The following is a 20,697-nucleotide window of genomic DNA, read 5'->3' on the forward strand; positions in this document are numbered from 1 at the left end:
GAATCTTTTCGCCAGAAATTTCTCCAAATGTTGCTACTACTCCAGTCCAGGTCCCAGTTCCTAATCAAGATGACAATGCTCGAGGCAAAGAGCCACTAATTGAACCAGTTCAAGCACCTGTTGAAGTCACTGTTGAAGATCCTTCGAGGCAAGAAATGGAGGAGATATTGAAAATCATCTGCAAAAGTGATTACAATATTGTCGAACAACTGGGGCACACTGCTTCAAAGATTTCAATGCTATCTCTGCTAAGGTATTCAGAAGCTCATGCCAAGGCCCTGATGAAATTCTTGAAAGTTGCACATGTACCACAAGAGATTTCAGTAGACCAATTTGAAAATTGTGTTACCAGTCTAACAGTGGATAACGGTCTCGGTTTCTCTGATGCTGATTTAACCCCTGCTGGGAAAAATCACAATAAAGCCCTGCACATCTCTATTGAATGTAACGGCACCACTTTGTCTCATGTGCTGGTAGACAATGGTTCCTCGTTAAATGTGTTACCAAAAGTAGTACTGGAAAAACTTGACTTCGAAGGAGTTGTGTTACAACCAAGCGATGTTGTGGTAAGAGCCTTCGACGGGTCAACAAGAACAGTATACGGAGAAGTTAAGCTTCCAAATAGAGTGAGCTCTCAGATCTTTGATTCTACCTTTTACGTGATGGAAATTCATCCAACATACTCCTGTTTACTAGGACGCCCTTGGATACATGGGGCAAGCGCTGTAACTTCTACCCTGCATCAGAAGTTAAAATATCCTATAAAAGGCAAGGTCGTCACGGTTCATGGTAAAGAAGAATATGTGGTTAGCCACCTGAGTAACTCCAAGTATGTTGAGGTGGATGGAGAATTCATCGAAACCCCCTGCCAATCTTTTAAGGTGGTCCCTTCAGCTATCTCTACTTCCAAACATATTTCTGCTACTCCTGCTACAAGAATAACTCCAACAATGGCTTCTCTCAAAGATGCTAAGGCTGTGATCGAAGAGGGTGGTTTCACAGTATGGGGAAAACTCCTTGATGTTCCTTACAAGTTCAATAGGCTAGGTATGGGCTATGCTAATGGAACTCAGAAGAATGATCAAAGTCCTCGTTCTGGAGGATTAATGTCCCATTTCATCAGCCAAGAAGTAAATGCTATTGAAGACGACGAAGTGATCTCAAACCATATTACTAAGCAACATACAAATAAAGTTCCACCCATTTCCAAGGAGGTTTGGGATACGTTGGGAGAACCATGCGGCAAGTACGACTTTCTAGTGAAGTACACTGCTCCGCAGAGTTCTCTGATTGCCATTGAAGACATTGTCCCAACTGGATGGGATGATCAGTTTGAAGATGACATAAGTATCACAGGTTCCATTGCTAAGCAATACCAAAGTCCACTTATTCCAAGAGAAGTATGGGATACACTGGGAGAACCAAGTGGCAAGTATGACTTTATGGTGAAGTATTCCGCTCCCCTGAGCTCGCAAATCGCTATCGAAGACATTATCCCAACTGGATGGGATGAACATTTCGAAGACAATATGACACTCACAAGCCCTGTCACTCCTGAAGAAGTCTGGGAAACACCCAATGGCGAGAATGATTTTCTGGTGAAGTACACTGCTCCCCAGAGTGCACAAGTCTCTATCAAAGACATCATCCCAACTGGATGGGACGATCTTATCGAGTATCTCTCTCAGCCAACAGAGGTACCTCAGCCCGGGATCTCGTATCCAGCAGAGTATCTTGCTCATCCTGAAGGATCAACAGCTTATCTCGTCACCAAAGAAGTCAATGTTGTGGAAGACGAAGAAGACAACTGCAATTGGAGCAACTGGATATTCCCTACTCACAACAATGGATTGAATAACTGGGAAGCTGAAGATGTTATCTCCATTGATCAGGAGTAAATGCAATTTCCTGTTTTCGTTGTTTATATGTTCAAAAATAAAATGGTTCCTGTACTATCGAACCATGAACTTAAAAGCCATGTGCTTTTCCCGAAGCACACTGGTCCTTTTTATAAGGGTTTGTCATACCATGATCATATGTTCATTCAATAAAATCACGGGACGTTTGCATATTCAAATTTTGCGATCCTTTTTGTTTCTTTCTTTACTTTATTCATTTTCAAATAGCTATGTGTTCTTACACACACCCACATAATAAATGCAGATTCACATTCACTCTGGATCCTGTTGATAACGATTCTGCTATTGCCAGTCATGACTTTGAAAATCCGATCTACCAAACTGAGGACGAAAGTGAGGAAGATTGTGAAGTACCTAGGGAACTTGCAAGGCTATTAGAATAAGAAGAAAGGACTATACAGCCGCATGAAGAGCCAATTGAGGTTATCAACCTGGGCAGTGACGAAGAAAAGAAAGAAGTCAAGATAGGGGCTGATTTAGAAGACAGTGTCAAGCAAAGACTGATTCAAATGTTACAAGACTATGTTGAGATATTCGCTTGGTCCTATGAAGATATGCCTGGCCTCGACACGGATATTATGGTCCATCGCCTGCCAATCAAAGAAGGTAGCACTCCAGTTAAGCAGAAACTGCGGAGAAGTAGGCCCGATATGTCCAAGAAGATTAAAGACGAGGTTGAGAAGCAATTCAACTCTGGTTTTCTAAAAGTTGTGAGTTATCCTCCATGGATAGCTAACATCGTGCCCGTGCCTAAAAAGACGGGAAAGTCAGAATGTGTGTAGACTACAGAGATCTGAATCGGGCAAGCCCCAAAGATGATTTCCCTTTACCTCACATCGATGTACTGGTTGACAATACTGCACAATGCAAGATATTTTCCTTCATGGATGGATTCTCAAGTTACAATCAAATCAAGATGGCGCCCGAAGACATGGAAAAAACAACCTTCACAACACCCTGGGGAACCTTTTGTTACAAAGTAATGCCCTTTGGTTTAAAAAATGCAGAAGCAACGTATCAGCGTGCAATGGTAGCTCTGTTCCATGATATGATTCATCAGGAAATAGAGGTTTATGTGGATGATATGATTGCAAAGTCCAACACCGAAGAAGAACATCTGGGTCATCTGCACAAGATGTTTGACAGACTCAAGAAGTACAGGTTGCGACTGAATCCGAATAAGTGTACCTTTGGAGTAAGATCCGGTAAACTCTTAGGTTTCATCGTCAGCAGCAAGGGTATTGAAGTTGATCCTGCCAAGGTCAAAGCCATTCAAGAAATGCCCGTACCCCGTACCGAGAAACAAGTCAGAGGATTCTTGGGACGTCTGAACTACATCGCCAGATTTATTGCCCATATGACTACTACTTGTGTGCCAATCTTCAAATTATTGAAGAAATATCAAGTAGAAAGATGGAACTACAAATGCCAATTAGCCTTTGATAAGATCAAAGAATATCTTCAAAAACCACCAATCTTGTTACCGCCAATGGAAGGAAGACCTCTGATAATGTACTCAATGGGGTGTGTACTGGGGCAATATGACGAGTCTGGCCGAAAAGAGCATGCAATCTACTATCTTAGCAAAAAGTTTACTGATTGTGAAACAAGATACTCACTGCTCGAGAAAACTTGATGTGCCTTGGCATGGGCGGCTCGCCGACTAAGACAGTATATGCTAAACCATAGCACTTTGCTGATCTCTAAAATGGATCCTATCAAATATGTGTTCGAAAAACCTGCTCTCCCTGGAAGAATAGCAAGATGGCAAATGATCTTAACAGAGTATTACATCCAGTACACTTCGCAAAAGGCGATCAAAGGAAGTGTGGTAGCTGATCATCTGGCTCATCAAGCAGTGGATGATTATCAAGCATTGAACTTTGACTTCCCAGATGAAGATATTATGCTAGTTATTGACTACGAACTATCCGGACCAGAGGAAGGACCCGAGCCAAGATCCCGATGGACTATGGTTTTTGATGGAGCCTCTAATGCACTTGGCAATGGCATCGGAGCTGTGATCATTTCTCCTGCAGGAGGACATACACCATTCACTGCCAGATTATGTTTCAACTGCACTAACAATATAGCCGAGTATTAAGCATGTATTCTGGGTCTCAAAGCTGCAATCGATCTGAGAATCAAGTTCTTGGAGGTCTACGGAGACTCGGCCCTTGTAATTTATCACGTTAAAGGGGAATGGGACACGAAGCACCCGAATCTAATTCCTTACAAAGAATATGTGCTGAGTTTGATTCCTTACTTTGAAGAAATCACTTTTGAACATATCCCGCGAGAAGAAAATCAACTGGCTGATGCCTTAGCTACCATGTCATCTATGTTCAAAGTCAGGTTGGATAATGAGGCGCCAATGATCACCATTTACAAACAGGATGAACCAGCCTATTGCAATGAGATTGATACCGAAGGAGTGGAAAAAAAACCATGGTTCCATGAAGTAAAAATATATCTCGAAGCCCATGAATATCCTGAAGGGGCATCCATTAATGATAGAAAGTTTCTAAGAAGATTTGCTGTCAAATTCTTTCTAAGTAATGGAATCCTGTACAAGCGCAACCATGACTTGACTTTGCTTCGTTGTGTGAACAAGAAGGAAGCGGAACAGATTATGGAAGATATACACGATGGTGCCTTTGGTACTCATTCAAGTGGACATACAATGGCTAAAAAGATCTTAAGAGCAGGTTATTATTGGTCTACCATGGAGACAGACTGCCACCATCACTCCAAAACTTGTCACAAATGCCAGATATATGTCGACAAAGTACATGTACCTCCAGTCCCATTAAACGTCCTGATGGCTCCTTGGCCTTTTGTAATGTGGGGCATCGATATGATTGGAGAAATCAAGCCTACTGCTTCCAACGGACATCGTTTTATCCTGGTCGCTATTGATTACTTCACAAAGTGGGTAGAGGAAGCCTCGTTTGCTTCAGTCACCAAGAATGTTGTGGCCCGGTTTATCAAGCATAATCTCATTTGTCGGTATGGCATCCCTGAAAGGATCATCACAGACAATGGCACAAATTTAAACAACAGGATGATTACCGAACTCTGCACGCAGTTCCAGATCATACATCATAATTCATCCCCATATCGACTGTAAGTTTAAGAGTGCGCCTAAGAGGGGGGGTGAATTAGGTTTTCAAAGATTTATCCGGTTTTTAGAATACTTGTACTTATTTTTGGTTAAGTGTTTGAAGGTTTTTGAATGGTTCTTTTCTTTTCTTGATAATAGTGATGAAAGCGATAAATTGCGGAAAAGTAAAGAACACAATTATGTATACTGGTTCCCGTCACAATCCGAGAGTACTCCAGTCCCCTTTCAAACACGAAAGAGATTTCACTATTGTTAGATATTTGTACAAGCCTAATCCCAAGACTCCTCCTACAATCTTCTAACAAAACCACCAAGAACAATCCTCTTGGATTTTTCACTAAGACCACTTATAAGAACAATCTTCTCAAAGTGCCTAACTTGTTTCCAACAATCCTGGACAACAAGATTTCAACCACCAAGAACAATCCTCTTGGATTTACTAACTTGATTATGAGAACAATCCTCTCACTAATCAAAGACCCTTGCTTCCAACAATCCTGGATAGCAAGTCAATAATAACAAAATATATTTTGAGTAGAAGTTTTGATACAATGAATCAGTCACTTGATTGATCTTCCCTTTCAAGTAAACAAATCTTTTAATGTAACACAAGTGTTTATGAATGGTATGAAATGTTTCTTTGCAATATTAACAGAAAATATATGCAAGAGGTTTCAATGAAATTTGAAGTATATGACACTTGGTGTTTATATGAATATTTCTTGATGTATAAGATTTGTATGAATTTTTGAATAAAAGAGGTGATTTGATAAATCTGAAATTCTGAGTTTTATAGCCTCTAAAACACCCCTACAAAAGATCATAATCCATGGAAGGTTGCAAATACAAAGGGTGAAGAGGTATGGCATAAAGCTGTTGGAAAAAATATAATTTTTCAAACTGCGCACAGAGGAACCGGTTCCCAAAATATGGAACTCGGGTTCCCTAACCCAACGTTAAGAAGAATTTCAAATTTTGAACTGGGGAACCGGTTCCCAAAATCTGGAACTCGGTTCCTGACTCTTTTAGCGTAAATAAAAGTTGGCAGAGGTCATGGGGAACCGGTTCCTCCAATTTGGAACCCGGTTCCTAAGAATGAAAAACTCACAAAACCTTATGGAAAGGTTTGAAATGATTCTAAGATGTATGTAAGATTTATAGATGATGTATATATGTTTGAAAACACTTGTTATGCATTAATAGACTTGCTTTGCCATAAACCTTAATACCTTAGATCAACCAAGCTTGAAACCATTGAGGAAATCTTGAATCTTGTTTCTTTTAAAAAAAACTTGATCCATTGCTTATTTGATCTTTTTGCTCATCCTTTATTGATGCATACTTATGATAGTTGTCTTCATCAAAACATAGTGTTGTAGAAGCTTGCCTTCACATCGACCAAAGATGAATGGCACGGTGGAAGCTGCCAACAAGAACATCAAGAAGATCATACAAAAGATGACAGTAACCTACAAAGACTAGCATGAGATGTTACCTTTTGCTCTTCATGGTTATCGCACATCAGCACGTACCTCAACAGGGGCAACTCCATTCTCCTTAGTCTATGGTATGGAGGTAGTTCTTCCAATTAAAATTCAGATTCCTTCCCTAAGGACTATGAAAGAAGCCGATCTAGACGAAGACGATTGGATTCGGACTCGGTTGGACCAGATAAACTTGATTGATGAGAAGAGGCTTGCGGCTATTTGTCACGGCCAGTTGTACCAGAAACGTATGATCAAAGCATTCAACAAGAAAGTCAAGAATCAGGCATATCAAATCGGTGATTTGGTTGTAAAACGTATCATCTTACCACAGGGCGACCCTAGGGGCAAGTGGACTCCCACTTATGAGGGACCATTTGTAATCAAGAAGGTATTCTCCAGCGGAGCCATGTTGCTTACCACTATGGATTGCGAGGATTTCCCACACCCTGTAAATGCGGACATAGTCAAAAAGTACTTCGCTTAAAGAAAAGCTCGCTAAGTTGAAAACCCGAAAGGGCGACTTAGGCAAAAAAAATGGGCGTCTCGGTGGATTAAAAACCTGAAAGGGCAATCCATGCAAAAATTAGAGACTAAAAAATATATAAAAATTATCCCGGTAGGCTGAAAACCTGAAAAGGCGGCCTAGGCATAAGTTAGGGAATAAAGCGCACGACTATGTCCCATTTGACTACTGATTCACATTCAAGGTTCAACACATCAAAGTCCGAAAGGCACCAATCAGTCCGATCATTTTCTTCCAACAAGTGAGTGATGAGATACTCGAAGACAGATTGACAATAACAGAGTTGAAACTCGACTGGATTGTTTTCACATAGCTATTTTCCTTTATAAGTATTTCTCAAAGTTTTATGACAACTTCCTACTACTAGGATTTTTGTCTCCTTGTACTAATTAGCCTATTATGGCTCTCTTTCAAATCAATACAATCCATGCTCAAAATCAATGTTTTCACCTTTTCTGTTTTGAACGCGTAAACCTCCCAAGGATAATTTTAAATGAACATATGCATTTGAATATGATTGATGTTTATAAGAAAAAACAGGAATAGCATTCAGGTAATGTCCCAATAATCTGGACATCATCCCAAAACCAGGAACATGGGAATATCCCCCCACAGAGCAATCTTCAAGGAGTTATCCCCGGATAAGCAAGGCCCAATTAATTCCCCGACGGAGTATTTTATCACCGACATTGAGTACGGGAAACAAAAGAAACGCTTCCCCAACAGAGATACGTTTCTCTGCAGAATCCTCGATGAGATTTCCCTCTCTAACAAAATGACTCAAAAAGCCTTATCTCCAAGCTGGGATAGATATTACATCGGATGATTGTTCATCCTCCTCATTCCCCAACAGGGTTGTTCAAGATTACTATCCCCAGAAGGTTGGATCCTCCACACAAAGGCTTGATCAAATAGTACATCGGAGGATTACCCATCTCTCTTATTCCCAGTCAAGGTGCATCAAAATCAGAACCTTCAAATTACCTTCATCCCCAAGCGGTAGTCAAAGATCCCTCAACAGAGCATCTTGGTCCGTAAGGAAGTTCCCCCAGCTGAGTGTACTCGAACAATATAGCAAAGATCATCAACGGTCATAATGCCATCGTTTCCAAAATAACAAGCATGGATTTATTTTCCCAACCAGAAGTTTGATACGCTTTAAATTGCATAAGTCATGTCCATACATCATACGTTATATGCATATTCATACATAGCATATAATTTTTCATGACAAACGCATACATAACATGCACGATTTTCATTTAGTTTGAGAATCTCAACATGTACATGCATCATGACATTGCATGTCACTAACTTGTTTTTTTCAGGTGAACGAATATCCTCAGCAAGTTATTCTCAATCACATGCAATATTCTCCTGGGTTCTGTCTAGACAAGCATTCCTCTCAGAACCAAAGATTCAATCTGAAGAGATCTCTCTTTCCAAACAACTTATCAACTCTAAATAAGCAAAGTAGATACAGTCTAATGGTGACTCATTCTGACGCTTCCAGGCTATACTACAATCGAATAAACAACTTCAAATCCTTCAGATCTAATTCGATGCCTTGGACGGTTCCTTAATGATCTACCTTCAGATCTAAGTCGATACCTTGGACGGTTCCTTAATGATCTACCTTCAGATCTAAGTCGATACCTCAGACGGTTCCTTAAAGAAATCAATCTTCAAGATCTAAAGCGGAAACTTCGGACGGTTCCATAACGATCAACATTCAAAATCTAAAGTCGAAACCTCGGACGGTTCCATAATGATCAACCTTCAAGATTTAAAGCGGAAACCTCGGACGGTTCCATAATGATCAATATTCAAAATTTAATTCAATACCTCAGACGGTTCCTTAAACACTCAACCCTTCAAGATCTAAAGCGGAAACTTCAGACGGTTCTGTAACGATCAACATTCAAAATCTAAAGCGGAAACTTGGGACAGTTCCATAATGATCAACCTCCAAGATTTAAAGCGGTAACCTCAGACGGTTCTGTAACGGTCAACACAGAGATTTAAATCCTTCATCAAGATATAATCAATGGATTCATTCTGATGAACAAACCATCAATACATTCACTAGATGGCATCTGAAAGCCCATCTTAGGTAATGTTTTAATCCGCCAACGATATTTCTCAAGCCATATTCAATGCAATTTCCAACATCACTTCCGGTGGAGGTAAGTGCAAATTTTCAGGACATCTAAATATTCAATCATCTTCTACCTTCAGATTCCAATCAGTCTTTTCAGGTTTAAGAAGATTGAATAGGGGCAACTGTTATACCCCAAAATTTGCCTGCATCTTTTTTTAGAGAGAAGGCAACAAACTTCTGTCTAAAAAATTGGGAGTTTCATATAATCTTGGATTTTATTTCATAAATATCCTGATTTTATGAATACTCAGTTTTTAGGATATTTTTTATACGGTATTTTGGGTTCGCTGTTGAATTTATTCTTACACAAACGCCAAATACTGTTTATCACTTCACACGCTGTTTATTTGAGATTTATTTTCAGATAAATAATACTGACGCAATTGGTACAGAATTAAATTTTTCAGACTGTACTGGTAACAGTTAAATTATTATTGGTTTTGTTTCCCACTAATTTTTGTACTATATTATTGTTTTCAAATCTTTTCCTTTCTTTTCAAATCTCTTTCTTTCAAATCAAATCCTATCTTTATTCCATACACTTTCTTTTAAATCCTACTACCACTCAAACTTTTTTTTTGTACGGTATCACTTCATTCCCCCAACGTCTCCATCCTTCTTTTCACTCTATATATACCCCTCATTTTTTCCATAAATTCTCACATCAAATTTCACTCATCTCCCAAATTTCTATCATACTATCTCATAATTATTTTCTCTTCTTCCCCGGCAGAAATGGCAAAGTGGGTGGATACGTTTTTTCTTGTTGTCATCACTTTTTTTGTGGTGATCATGTCCTTTTTCTGTCTGCATAGTCCTGAAAAATGCGGATTTGGGATGCTTGCACTCCCGTACATCTATATATTGTTGTTTATAGCATGGGTTTTTAATCGTCATACTTAAAGTTTGTCGTATCTTTCGCTTTCAAATAACGTACCGTTCATTATATTTGTCGTACTGTTCGTTATATTATGTAATATTTGTGTTGTCAGTATTAAATATTGTATTGTCTATTGTACTGTCACTTAATTATCGAGATGATATTATGTGTGTTTATTGCTAGTTAAATATTTATTTTTCTGTGCATTAAATCCTTCTCAAGATTATTATCAGTAATTTCGTTCGCGTACAGTATATTTTATTTATTTATTATGTTTGTGTTTTTCTAACAACTCATGTAAATAATTTTCACCATTAACACAACAAAAACAAAAAGAATAAATTAACTTTAACTGTTAAGTTTTCACTTTAACTGTTACGTTAATGTCCGGACAACCAGTTAACAGTCAAACCCGCTGACAGCACGATTATCCGTGTTTATACCATCAGTCAAATCAATCTTTTGCATTTCAAAATTCCAAGATTTTTGTTCTAGAAGTCTTCTGATAATCACATGATCAACAGAGACTCAACACTACACAGAAATCAGGTACACCTAACTGTCTCCAACACAAACAGTCCCTAACTAGGGTTTTTGTTTTTTCAGGAGAACGATTTTTTGAGACCTCAAATGGATTTCATGGATCTCCATATGTCTCAAAGTACCACCAGACAAATTTTCAAACTTCGATTCGCTCGGACGCACAGTCAACAACTCAAACAGTCAACAGACGACCAGTTTGACCGAAAAGTCAACAGACAGTCAAAAAAATGAATTTTTTTGTCAACATCCATATTTTGTCAAAAGATTTATCATTTGATCAATGGTTGATCATAATTCATCAAGAAAAGTTCAGAAATCGACAAAACTCTAAGTTTCAAAATTAGGGTTTTCTCCTAAAAAGTCAACTGAACTTTGACCGACCATAACTCTCTCCTTGTTCATCCAAAAAATTCCAACCAAAACTTATTTTGAAGGAAATTCAATTATCTTTCAAATGAAATTGGTACCATGGTCATTGGATTTACCATTTGGAAAATATAAGCCAAGACATTACAGGTCATTTTCAAAGTCAACAAAAAATGGTTTTTTGTCAAAGCCCATAACATCAAGATAACTTCTCCAAATGCAAAAAAGCTTCCAAAGTAGCTTGTAGAGGACATCTTGAGGTTTCTAAAAAGTACAAGAACTCCTTCATATGATCAAAATTGAGGGAGTTATGCCTTGTTGAAGTTGGCTATTTTTTGGGAAAATGCATGAAACCAACATTGATAAAAATGGTTTCTTTTCCAAAAGGGCCCAAGCATTCATGATCCAAACATGTTTCTAATGATGTTAAATGGCTCCCACGACCAACATTAGGCCCATGACATTTTTATTTCTTTTTTAATTTAATTTTATTTCATTTAAAGTTAAATTAAAAAAGAAATGGTTCAAGATAACGATTCAAGGCTTTTGTCCTTAGCTTGAGTCACCAAGTTTGATCCAAGTTCTGCAGCATAGAGGTACAGAAGACTTATGGCAAGAGGGGTGAAGAAAATTGAAGCAATGGCCAAGATTTTCAAAGTTTTTATTATTAAAAATATCAAAAGTTCAAAGACACTCAAGAGCTTGGTAGCTTAAGATTTCAGCACTCATATTACTTATAAATGGCTTGGAGACTATCAGCAATAGAGGACACACGAAAGCATAGCCTAGAAAACACCTTCAAAAAACTCAAAAATATCAAACACTTTGTAATTTTTGTTTTGTAATTTCTAGCTTACATCAATAAAAAACAATCATCCAAATCATCTTCTGGGATCATATAGAGTAAGATTGAGACCTTAACCAAGTCCTACAATACCCAGAACGCATGTATATGGTTCTTCATGTTCATACATATGTGATTTTCGTTTTCGTATGTGTACTTAGTTTTAATAAGAACTAACAATTCTAATGTGTTTGTGTGGTAAAATATAACAGGTCTAACGTGGAACATGTAGGATTAGGTGCCTGAAACAGGTTCCACCATTTTTGACCGAGCTTGTGTTAGAAGCTTCGTATCTCATGAACCAAGAACTTTCAGGCCACAAAACCATCACCAATGGAATCGCAGCCCTCGAATTAGGGGGGTAGGGTTCCTTTTGAACGTTTATTGTCCTTGTTTTTGCAGGTGGAAGGCTGAGGTCGCCGGAGAAGACGACCGGAGGGTTGACTCCGGCGTTGCTGACTTCCTTGACTAGGTCAAGGCTTGCGTGGCGGAGGAAAGAGCTCTGATTGGCTCTGGTTTAAATCCTGGTCCCACGTGAAAATTTTTAAACTGGCAGATCCAGTGTTTTTAATCCCACACACTTAGGATGCACCCTATCATTTGAAGCCCTCAGATCTCATTAATTCAAGTTCCAATGCACCTGATCACGCCTTCCATACCATAGACCCTCCGGTCTACCACACTTGATCCAAATTTAACATATTTTCTATATTATTTAATTTTCTTTTGCAAAATTATTTAAAAATAGTTTAAAAAATCAGAAAAATATGCAAAAAATATTTTTAGGGTGATAAAATATTGTATTAATTTTTGACACAAAAATATTTAATTTTTCTTAATAATTAAAATATTTTGTTTAATTAATTAGATAATACTTATATATTTATCTTTTAATTAGTTCTAGCCTATCAAAAAAATCAGAATTTTTTTTTCTTTTTATTAAATTAAGTTTATATATTATAAACTAATTTTTTACATATTTAAGTTTTTTTTACGTGTATAATTATTTGTATAATTATATGTTGATTAACTTAATAATCTCCAAAACAATTTCGAAAAATCACAAAAAAAAAATAGTTTTATTTTAAAATTAATTAACAAACAACTTGGACATATATTAGACTTAATTTTTTAGGTTCAAATTTTATTTCTAATTTTTGACATTTTAATTAAATTAATTATGCCTTAATCTTAATTAAAATCAACCATCCAAAAATCAAAAAATATTTTCCCTTTATCTTATTGCAATTTAAATTCATAGATAAGTGTATAGGTTGTCAAATTCATGTAAATAGCGTAGTTTACATTTCTCGCACAATCGATGAAATAGCGTAGATTTACTTTCCGCATTTTACATTCCCGCACTTTAATTCCTGTACATATAAAACTGGGTGTATGATAAGAATAAAACTGAAGCGCTAGATCACTAATCTCAAAGATAACATATCTGAAAACAAAACACAATCACACTTGCATCTCTTAGGGTAATCCCTCTGTTACTCTTTTCAAAATCAAATCTTACTGTTTCAAATACAATTCAAATTTTTCTTCTGTATCCAGTCAAGGAAAATTTTCTAAAGAAATAGGAAAGAACCTTATAAACTTAGGGTATACCTCCTAATTGCTTGCTCAATCAAAAACAACAAAAGTTCTCACATATCACTGTTTTTCCAAAACAAACTTTCAAAAAGACAACACTTTGTATATATCCAAACAAGGATCATTACGAAGTTAAAAATCTTTTTTTCGAACCATCAAAATATCTTTCGAAAGATAAACACTTTGTATACATCCGCACAAGGATCATTACAAAGTCAACTCTTTACAAAATATTTAAAACCACATACAAGCATTTCAAGCAAAACAAACGATTCAAACAAGTGAGCTAAGCAATTAAGAGCCCATGGATAACCACGGATACAAAGGGTGCTAACACCTTCCCTTTGTATAACCTACCCCCGTACCCAAAATCTCTTTAAGGTCTTTTTCTGTTTCTTTTATAAACCTTTCCTTAATTGGATAAAATAAAAGTCGGTGGCGACTCTTTGATTTTCACAACTCAAAAATAAAAGAAGAGTCAGTTCGCATCCCACAAAAAAAAACCGAGGATTTCAGTAGGTAAGGGCGCAACAGATCGTTTATAGCTGATTGAAAAGTTGAGGGTGCGTTTTGTCAAGCCAAAGGGCATGACAAGAAACTCACAGTGTCCATCGAAAGTACGAAAAGTTGTTTTATGTGTATCTTCTTATGCCATTCGGATTTAGTGATAGCATGAGCATAAATCTATTTTGAGTTCTGTAACTCCGATTAAGACGCGGTTAGATGCGTTGGAAAGATAATTTAGAATGATATCTTATGGTATAGTATTATAATTATGGCATAGTATTATAATATTTTTTATTAATAGTTTCGGGTTAGAATGGCTTCATGTGAAACATAAGTGGACTTATTAATTAAATAAATCATAATGTGGGGAATCAAGAAAAACACAATGAATTGGTTATAAACTGTTATTTTTTACTTTCTCTTTGAAACAAGATTACAAGTGTTATAGAATAACAAATAACCTCTCTCACCCTAATTAAGATTTCTACTATGCAATGATGAGAAACAATTATGCTATTTATAAGAAAACTAACACACTAAATTAAAGGTTTTTTCACACAGACCCATTACACAAGCTAATAACCCCAGCATACTTCGACTACAGTATGAGCACAGACTTCGAGGATATGCTATGAACTTGTCGAATTGTCAAATCAAGAAGCTACCCTTCGACTATTGCAGAGTTTGATCCAATTTCTCATAATTTTCAATATTGAAAAAGTGATATTTTTATACATAAACTTGCAATTTTGCACCTGTGCTTTGAGAAACTGAGAAAAACAACTCCTTTAACAGAAAACAATTAGTCACTCCATAGCAATAAAAACAACATAATGTCATGAGAAAGAACAAGACTAACCTATCAAACAAAATATTATAAACATAAACTATCGTGTACACTATATGTGTACATTATATCACTAATAGTGTACATGATAGTTTTAATACTATTTATTAAATTAGTTTAATCTATTTATTTTTTTATTTCATTTGTTTCAACCGAAATTTATTATTTTCATTTTGTAATATTAATTTTTAATATTTATGTGTTATATATTATATTTAATTTATTATTTATTAACATTTTTATAATTTTAATAAATATTATAATTTATAATTTGGATATCTGAAAATTGATCCAAATTAAACAACGTGAAATTGGATCAGATGGAATCATATTTTTTTAATCAATCATCCAAAACCAAACCAAACCGAACCGCAAATATTTTTTTCATTGAATCAGATAAATTTTTACTTCAAAATCGATTCAAACTACACTGGAAACACCCCTAACATATATATATATATATATATATATATATATATATATATATATATATATATATATATATATACATACATACATATATATATATGTATGTATGTATATATATATGTATGTATGTATATACATACATACATACATATATATATATACATACATACATATATATATATATATATATATATATATATATATATATATATATATATATATATATATACATATATATATATGAGAATGAATATGAAATATTAGAATCCATCTAATGATTAAAAATAATAAATAATAGGAGGGAGTTATTATAACTTACGCAACATCTTGACAACTAATTCAATTTTATCTAATGACTAAAAATAATAAGTAATTAAATGTGGAAAGAGAAAATTATTATTTATTATTTTTAATCATTAGATGGATTCTAATATTTCAGATTCATTGTCAAATTGAATTATATATATATATATATATATATATATATATATATATATATATATATATATATATATATATATATATATATATATATATATATATATATATATATATGGGATAAGATCAAATGACACCAAGGTGTCAAAGTTTAATTTGACACCAAATCTCAACCGTTAAAATAATTGATCAAACGGTGATGGTAAATAGCCTATTTTTTAGGAGAAAAATATGCTAAATATTTTTTATTATTATTTTATTACATTTACTATCACCGTTAGATCAATTCTTTTAACGGTTGAGATTTTGGTGTCAAATTAAACTTTGACACCTTGGTGTCATTTGATCCTATCCCTATATATATATATATGACGTATCATATGAGAATGATATTTTTCTAGTAATTATTTAATAATTTCAAAAATAGATAAGAAACTTTGAAAAGTAATTTTAGGTTCTTTCTATTTTTAAAAAATAAATGTTATTATTTTTTCACTATTTACAAGAAAGAATACTTTTATGAGAAGTCTACTGTTGATTTTCATATTTGATTTTAAAATTATATTCAAAAAAATTAAATTAACGGGTTAAAATCCTGACAAATACACAAATATCTTAAATTAACAAGTACTTACACATATATATATATATATATATATATATATATATATATATATATATATATATATATATATATATATATATATATATATATATATATATATATTATATTTTCATAGAATTTATAGAATAATATTTATATATTTTCTAGTAATTTTTTAATTATAAAAATAAAAGATAAGAAATTTTGAAAAATAATTTTAGATTCTTTTTTTTTAAATCGACTGATATAATTTTTTTCATCTTACTATTTACGGGAAATAATACTCTTCATTGCAAGAATTTAAATACAGTATACTATATATATAATTTTTTTGGTTAATACCTATTTTCACCCCTACCATATATGGTTGGTTCGAAAAATCCCTCTGCCAAAAAAAAGTTGCAAGAATTTCCCTAACATTTGAAGATTCTCTCGTTTTAAACCTTGTAAAAATTTTATTTTTGAAATCAATCTTGCCACTTGAAGGACTCTATCATTTTGAACCCTGTAAATTATTTTTTTAGTAAAACCAACCTTGTCCGTCATATTCTAGAGGGTTTAAAATAACATAATCTATAAGATTATAAAGTTCAAAATGACCGAATCTTCAAATGGCAAGGTTGGTTTTGAAAACAAATATTTTACAAGATTTAAAACGAGAGAATCTTCAAATGTTAGGGGAATTCTTGCAATTTTTTTTTTTGGCAGGGGGATTTTTCAAACCAACCCCATATGATAGGGGTGAAAATAGGTATTAACCCTTATTTTTTTATATTTTAATAACATACTCGAGATAGATTCAAGACTCATTTTAAATAAAATATTTTAATAATATAAAATCCCTCCAACTAAATATATTTTCTTCAATTTCAAAATTAAAAGAGATGTTCAAACATTACTTTTTTTCTTTTAAAATTGTAGCAACAAAAATAAAAATTGAAACAAACGTACTTAATCTCAAAATAGTTATTACACAATTTTTAAAACTAAGTTGATCTTAAGATTAAAAAGATGAGAGAGAAAGTAAGAGAGAGAAGTTGTGCTAGGGTTTAGTTTTTTTCTTTGTTAGGGTTATGGCTCAAGCAAGAACAAGTGTTGAAGGAAGGTGGACTAAGGTTGTTAGAAACAAAGGAAGAGAGTTCATCAAAGCAAGGTGGTGTGTCCACTACTTTTTTCATAACAGATTTTGAAGCAAAATGGAGAGCTGAAGACTTGTTTTTTGAGTTCAAGGAATTCGGTTCGATTGAGGAAATAGTTCTTCCACCTAAAAAGGACTAGAGGGGATCGAGGTTTGGTTTTGTGAGATTCCTAGATGTGATGGATCCTAGAATGTTGTAGGTTAAGCTGGATAATGTGTGGCTGGAGGGGAGAAAGTTGAAAGCTAACATCTCGAAAATTAAAAGGAAGGAGGTTGTCTCGCTTGGTCAGAAGGGTCATTTGCAGGCCAAGGTTCATCAACAGAGGAGAAGTATTATATCTAATCAAGGAGCATACAGTAAGTTTCAAAGCTCAGGACCTTCTAAAAGTTTTGCGGAGGTGCTGAAAGGTAAGGTTGACCGAGTTTCCTCGGAGAAGACGAAAGCTTGCAAATCTTTTTTCTTCTCATCCAGCGAGAAAGAGAAGCAAGCTTTTAGAAACATGAAAGTGGGGATCACTCATTCCCCATGGCTAGCTTATGGAGTGAACCAAAGTTTACTGGAGGAGGGTTTTTTCTCTTTTAGGGCTATCCCTTTAGGCCCAAACTTGTGCCTGCTAGAGGAGTCGGTGGAGGGTGATCTAGAAGCTTTATTGAGGGATGGCGGGGAATGGAAAGACCAATGGTTTAAAGAAATTAGTATGTGGAAGGAATCAGACGTGGAATATGCTAGAGCATTGTGGATTTCATGTTACGGCATTCCTTGTCATGTGAGAAATGAAAAATTCTTGGATTCTTTGTTATCTGACATCGGCACCGTAGCGAGCTTCGATTGCATTAGACAAAAACCGGCCATAATGGATGTTTTGAAGTTAATGGTTTTTACTCACTCTGTAGATCTGATCAGGAACAAGGTTCGTGTTTGTATTGACGGTATTTGGTCCAACATTATGCTGATAGAGGAATCTCAGGTTCTTTTAGAAGAGCATGATAATTCCGGCGGTGCCTCATACGCTTCATCGGAATACTCAGGTAGTGTTTCTTCTTCTGAATTGGGAAAAAAAGGGAGTTGAAGGGTTGGAGGTTTTGGGAGAGGTTCGAGGTACAAAAGTAGGTGATATCTCTAAAAAGGACAACTCTGACTTTCAAAAGTTTGATAAGGAATTACCCAAGAAAACGGTAAAAGATTGCCCAGCTGCCGAATGTGAAGAGGGCGTTTATTATGGTGTAGAGTTTAAGGAATCTTCACCGCTTTGATCTGAGAGATTAAGCAACATAGAAAGTTTACCCTCTCTTTCTTTGAGTCATGTAGCATGTAGTCTAGAGAAAGCAGGTCCTCATCCTAGCGAGCAGGAAGTGACGATTCTAAAAAGGGAAGGGCCCGTAAGTATTTTTGTCATTGTTCCTTCTGAGGTGGAATCCTCACCTATTCTCTCTAATGGGCCTTCCAAGAATAAAGTTTGTTTCTTCACAAAAGGCCCAAAAGAAGAAGAAAGGAATGGCCCATCTGTAGAGGTTGTACATGGCCCAACTTTTGACCCTTTAGAAGTACTGTACAGAGGTCTATTCAGCCCAATACGAGTTTCAACTGAAAGAGTCATTAGGAAGAAGTCCCTAATTGCTTCTATCCCAGATCGTGAGACATTTACGGAGACAGGGGAAGCGGAGAAGATTGGTAAAACGAAGAATTCCAGAAAGGTGCGCAAAAGATGAGAGAAGTTCTTAATCTAGGTTCGGTGGTGGAGAATTTTGTTTATCCGGCGGAGATTTGCGAACCTACTAGGCAGGAGCTGCGCACCTCTCTTCCAGGTTCCATTCCAGGTTCCAATTCATTTTCTAAAAATAACTTTCTCCCTGGGGCTCTACCTCTTTCCAGTGAATCTCTGAATCATTCTGATATAAGAAATTGCAACTCTAGGATAGTTAATGATGTTTTGAGTAAAGCTTCGATAGGATTATGGAACTCTATGATTAGGCTGGGAATTTCTAATGTGTCTTCGGACTTTGATCCTGTTAGTAAGCTAGGGGAGTTAGAGAGACGGGAGAAAAAAGAGGAGTTACAATCAAAGGGGAAAAATAGTTTGGTTGTTAAATGATAGTATTTTCATTAAACATGAGAGGAGGTGGAAACAGTGCTAAAAGAAAGAGAGTTGGCAATTTCAACAGGAAAGGGGAGGTAGATATTAGCTTTATTCAGGAGACCAAATTGAGTAATATGGACAGTGGCATCGTTAGATATTTATGAGGAGATGATATGGTGGAATGGTCCTTTTTGGAGGCGGTCGGGGCGTCCGGAGGTTTGTTAACTATGTGGAAGAAGGACCTTTTCAATCTGGTCTTTAGTTTTAAAGGGCAAGGTTACCTTGGCCTTTGTGTGGAGAAGAACGGAAAGTTGATTTATTTTGTCAATGTTTACGCTTCGTGTGATATTAATCGTAGAATGGAATCCTGGAAGAGATTGATAGAGTTCAAGATGAAAAATGAGAAGGGAGCTTGGTGCATAGGAGGTGACTTCAACTCTATTTCATCTTTGGAGGAAATAGTTGGTAAATCAGGAAGGAACTATAGAAGGGAGATGTCGGAGTTCAATGCCTTTATAGAAGAAATGGATTTGGTGGATCTTCCAACAATTGGAGGAAAATTCACTTGGTTCAATAGTAACGGTAAAGCCATGAGCCGGATCGATAGATTCCTCCTTTCGGAAGACTTTATTGATGATTGGAAGGTGGAAGGCCAATTCATTGGTGAAAGAGATGTTTCGGATCACGCTTTGATTTGGTTGAAAGATAAGAGTCGAAATTGGGGCCCAAAACCCTTTAGATTCATCAACTCATGGTTTGATCATGTAGATTCTAACTCATTTGTTAAAAAGGAGTGGAACATCATTGACATAAAAGGGAGAGGTGATTTTTGCTTGGTAGAGAAGTTGAGAATTCTAAAGAAGAGACTTGCTTGGTGGAACAAGGAGATTTATGGGTGGACTGACCTTAACTTAGAGAAGGTCGGGGAACGCTACTAAAGAATTTTCGGCTCAAAGAGGTTTACGCCAAGGAGATCGGTTGTCGCCTTTACTTTTCGTTATGGTTATGGAAGGATTAACTTCTATCGTCAATAAATCGATTGAAGTGAGGGATTATAAACCTTTTAGATACGGTGAAGCGGAGGTAGAGGTAGTCGACATTATTCAATTTGTGGACGATACCGTCATCTTAGGGGAGCCATCTTTTGATAATCTTTGGAGTTTGAAAGTGATTTTGAGAGCTTTTGAAATTGCGTCGGGGCTAAAAATCA

The 20,697-nt window shown here is 35.7% G+C and overlaps 1 protein-coding gene across 1 annotated transcript; it reads left to right on the top strand.

The window, feature by feature from the left end:
• Positions 1 to 19,660: 19,660 nt before the first annotated feature.
• Positions 19,661 to 20,425, top strand: LOC131658877 (uncharacterized). Its single transcript, XM_058928126.1, has one exon. It carries the CDS (start codon positions 19,661 to 19,663, stop codon positions 20,423 to 20,425), a length of 765 nt encoding a protein of 254 aa, XP_058784109.1.
• The last annotated feature ends 272 nt before the right edge of the window (positions 20,426 to 20,697 follow it).

This window comes from Vicia villosa, linkage group LG3, assembly GCF_029867415.1.
Source record: "Vicia villosa cultivar HV-30 ecotype Madison, WI linkage group LG3, Vvil1.0, whole genome shotgun sequence".
NCBI lineage: Eukaryota > Viridiplantae > Streptophyta > Magnoliopsida > Fabales > Fabaceae > Vicia > Vicia villosa.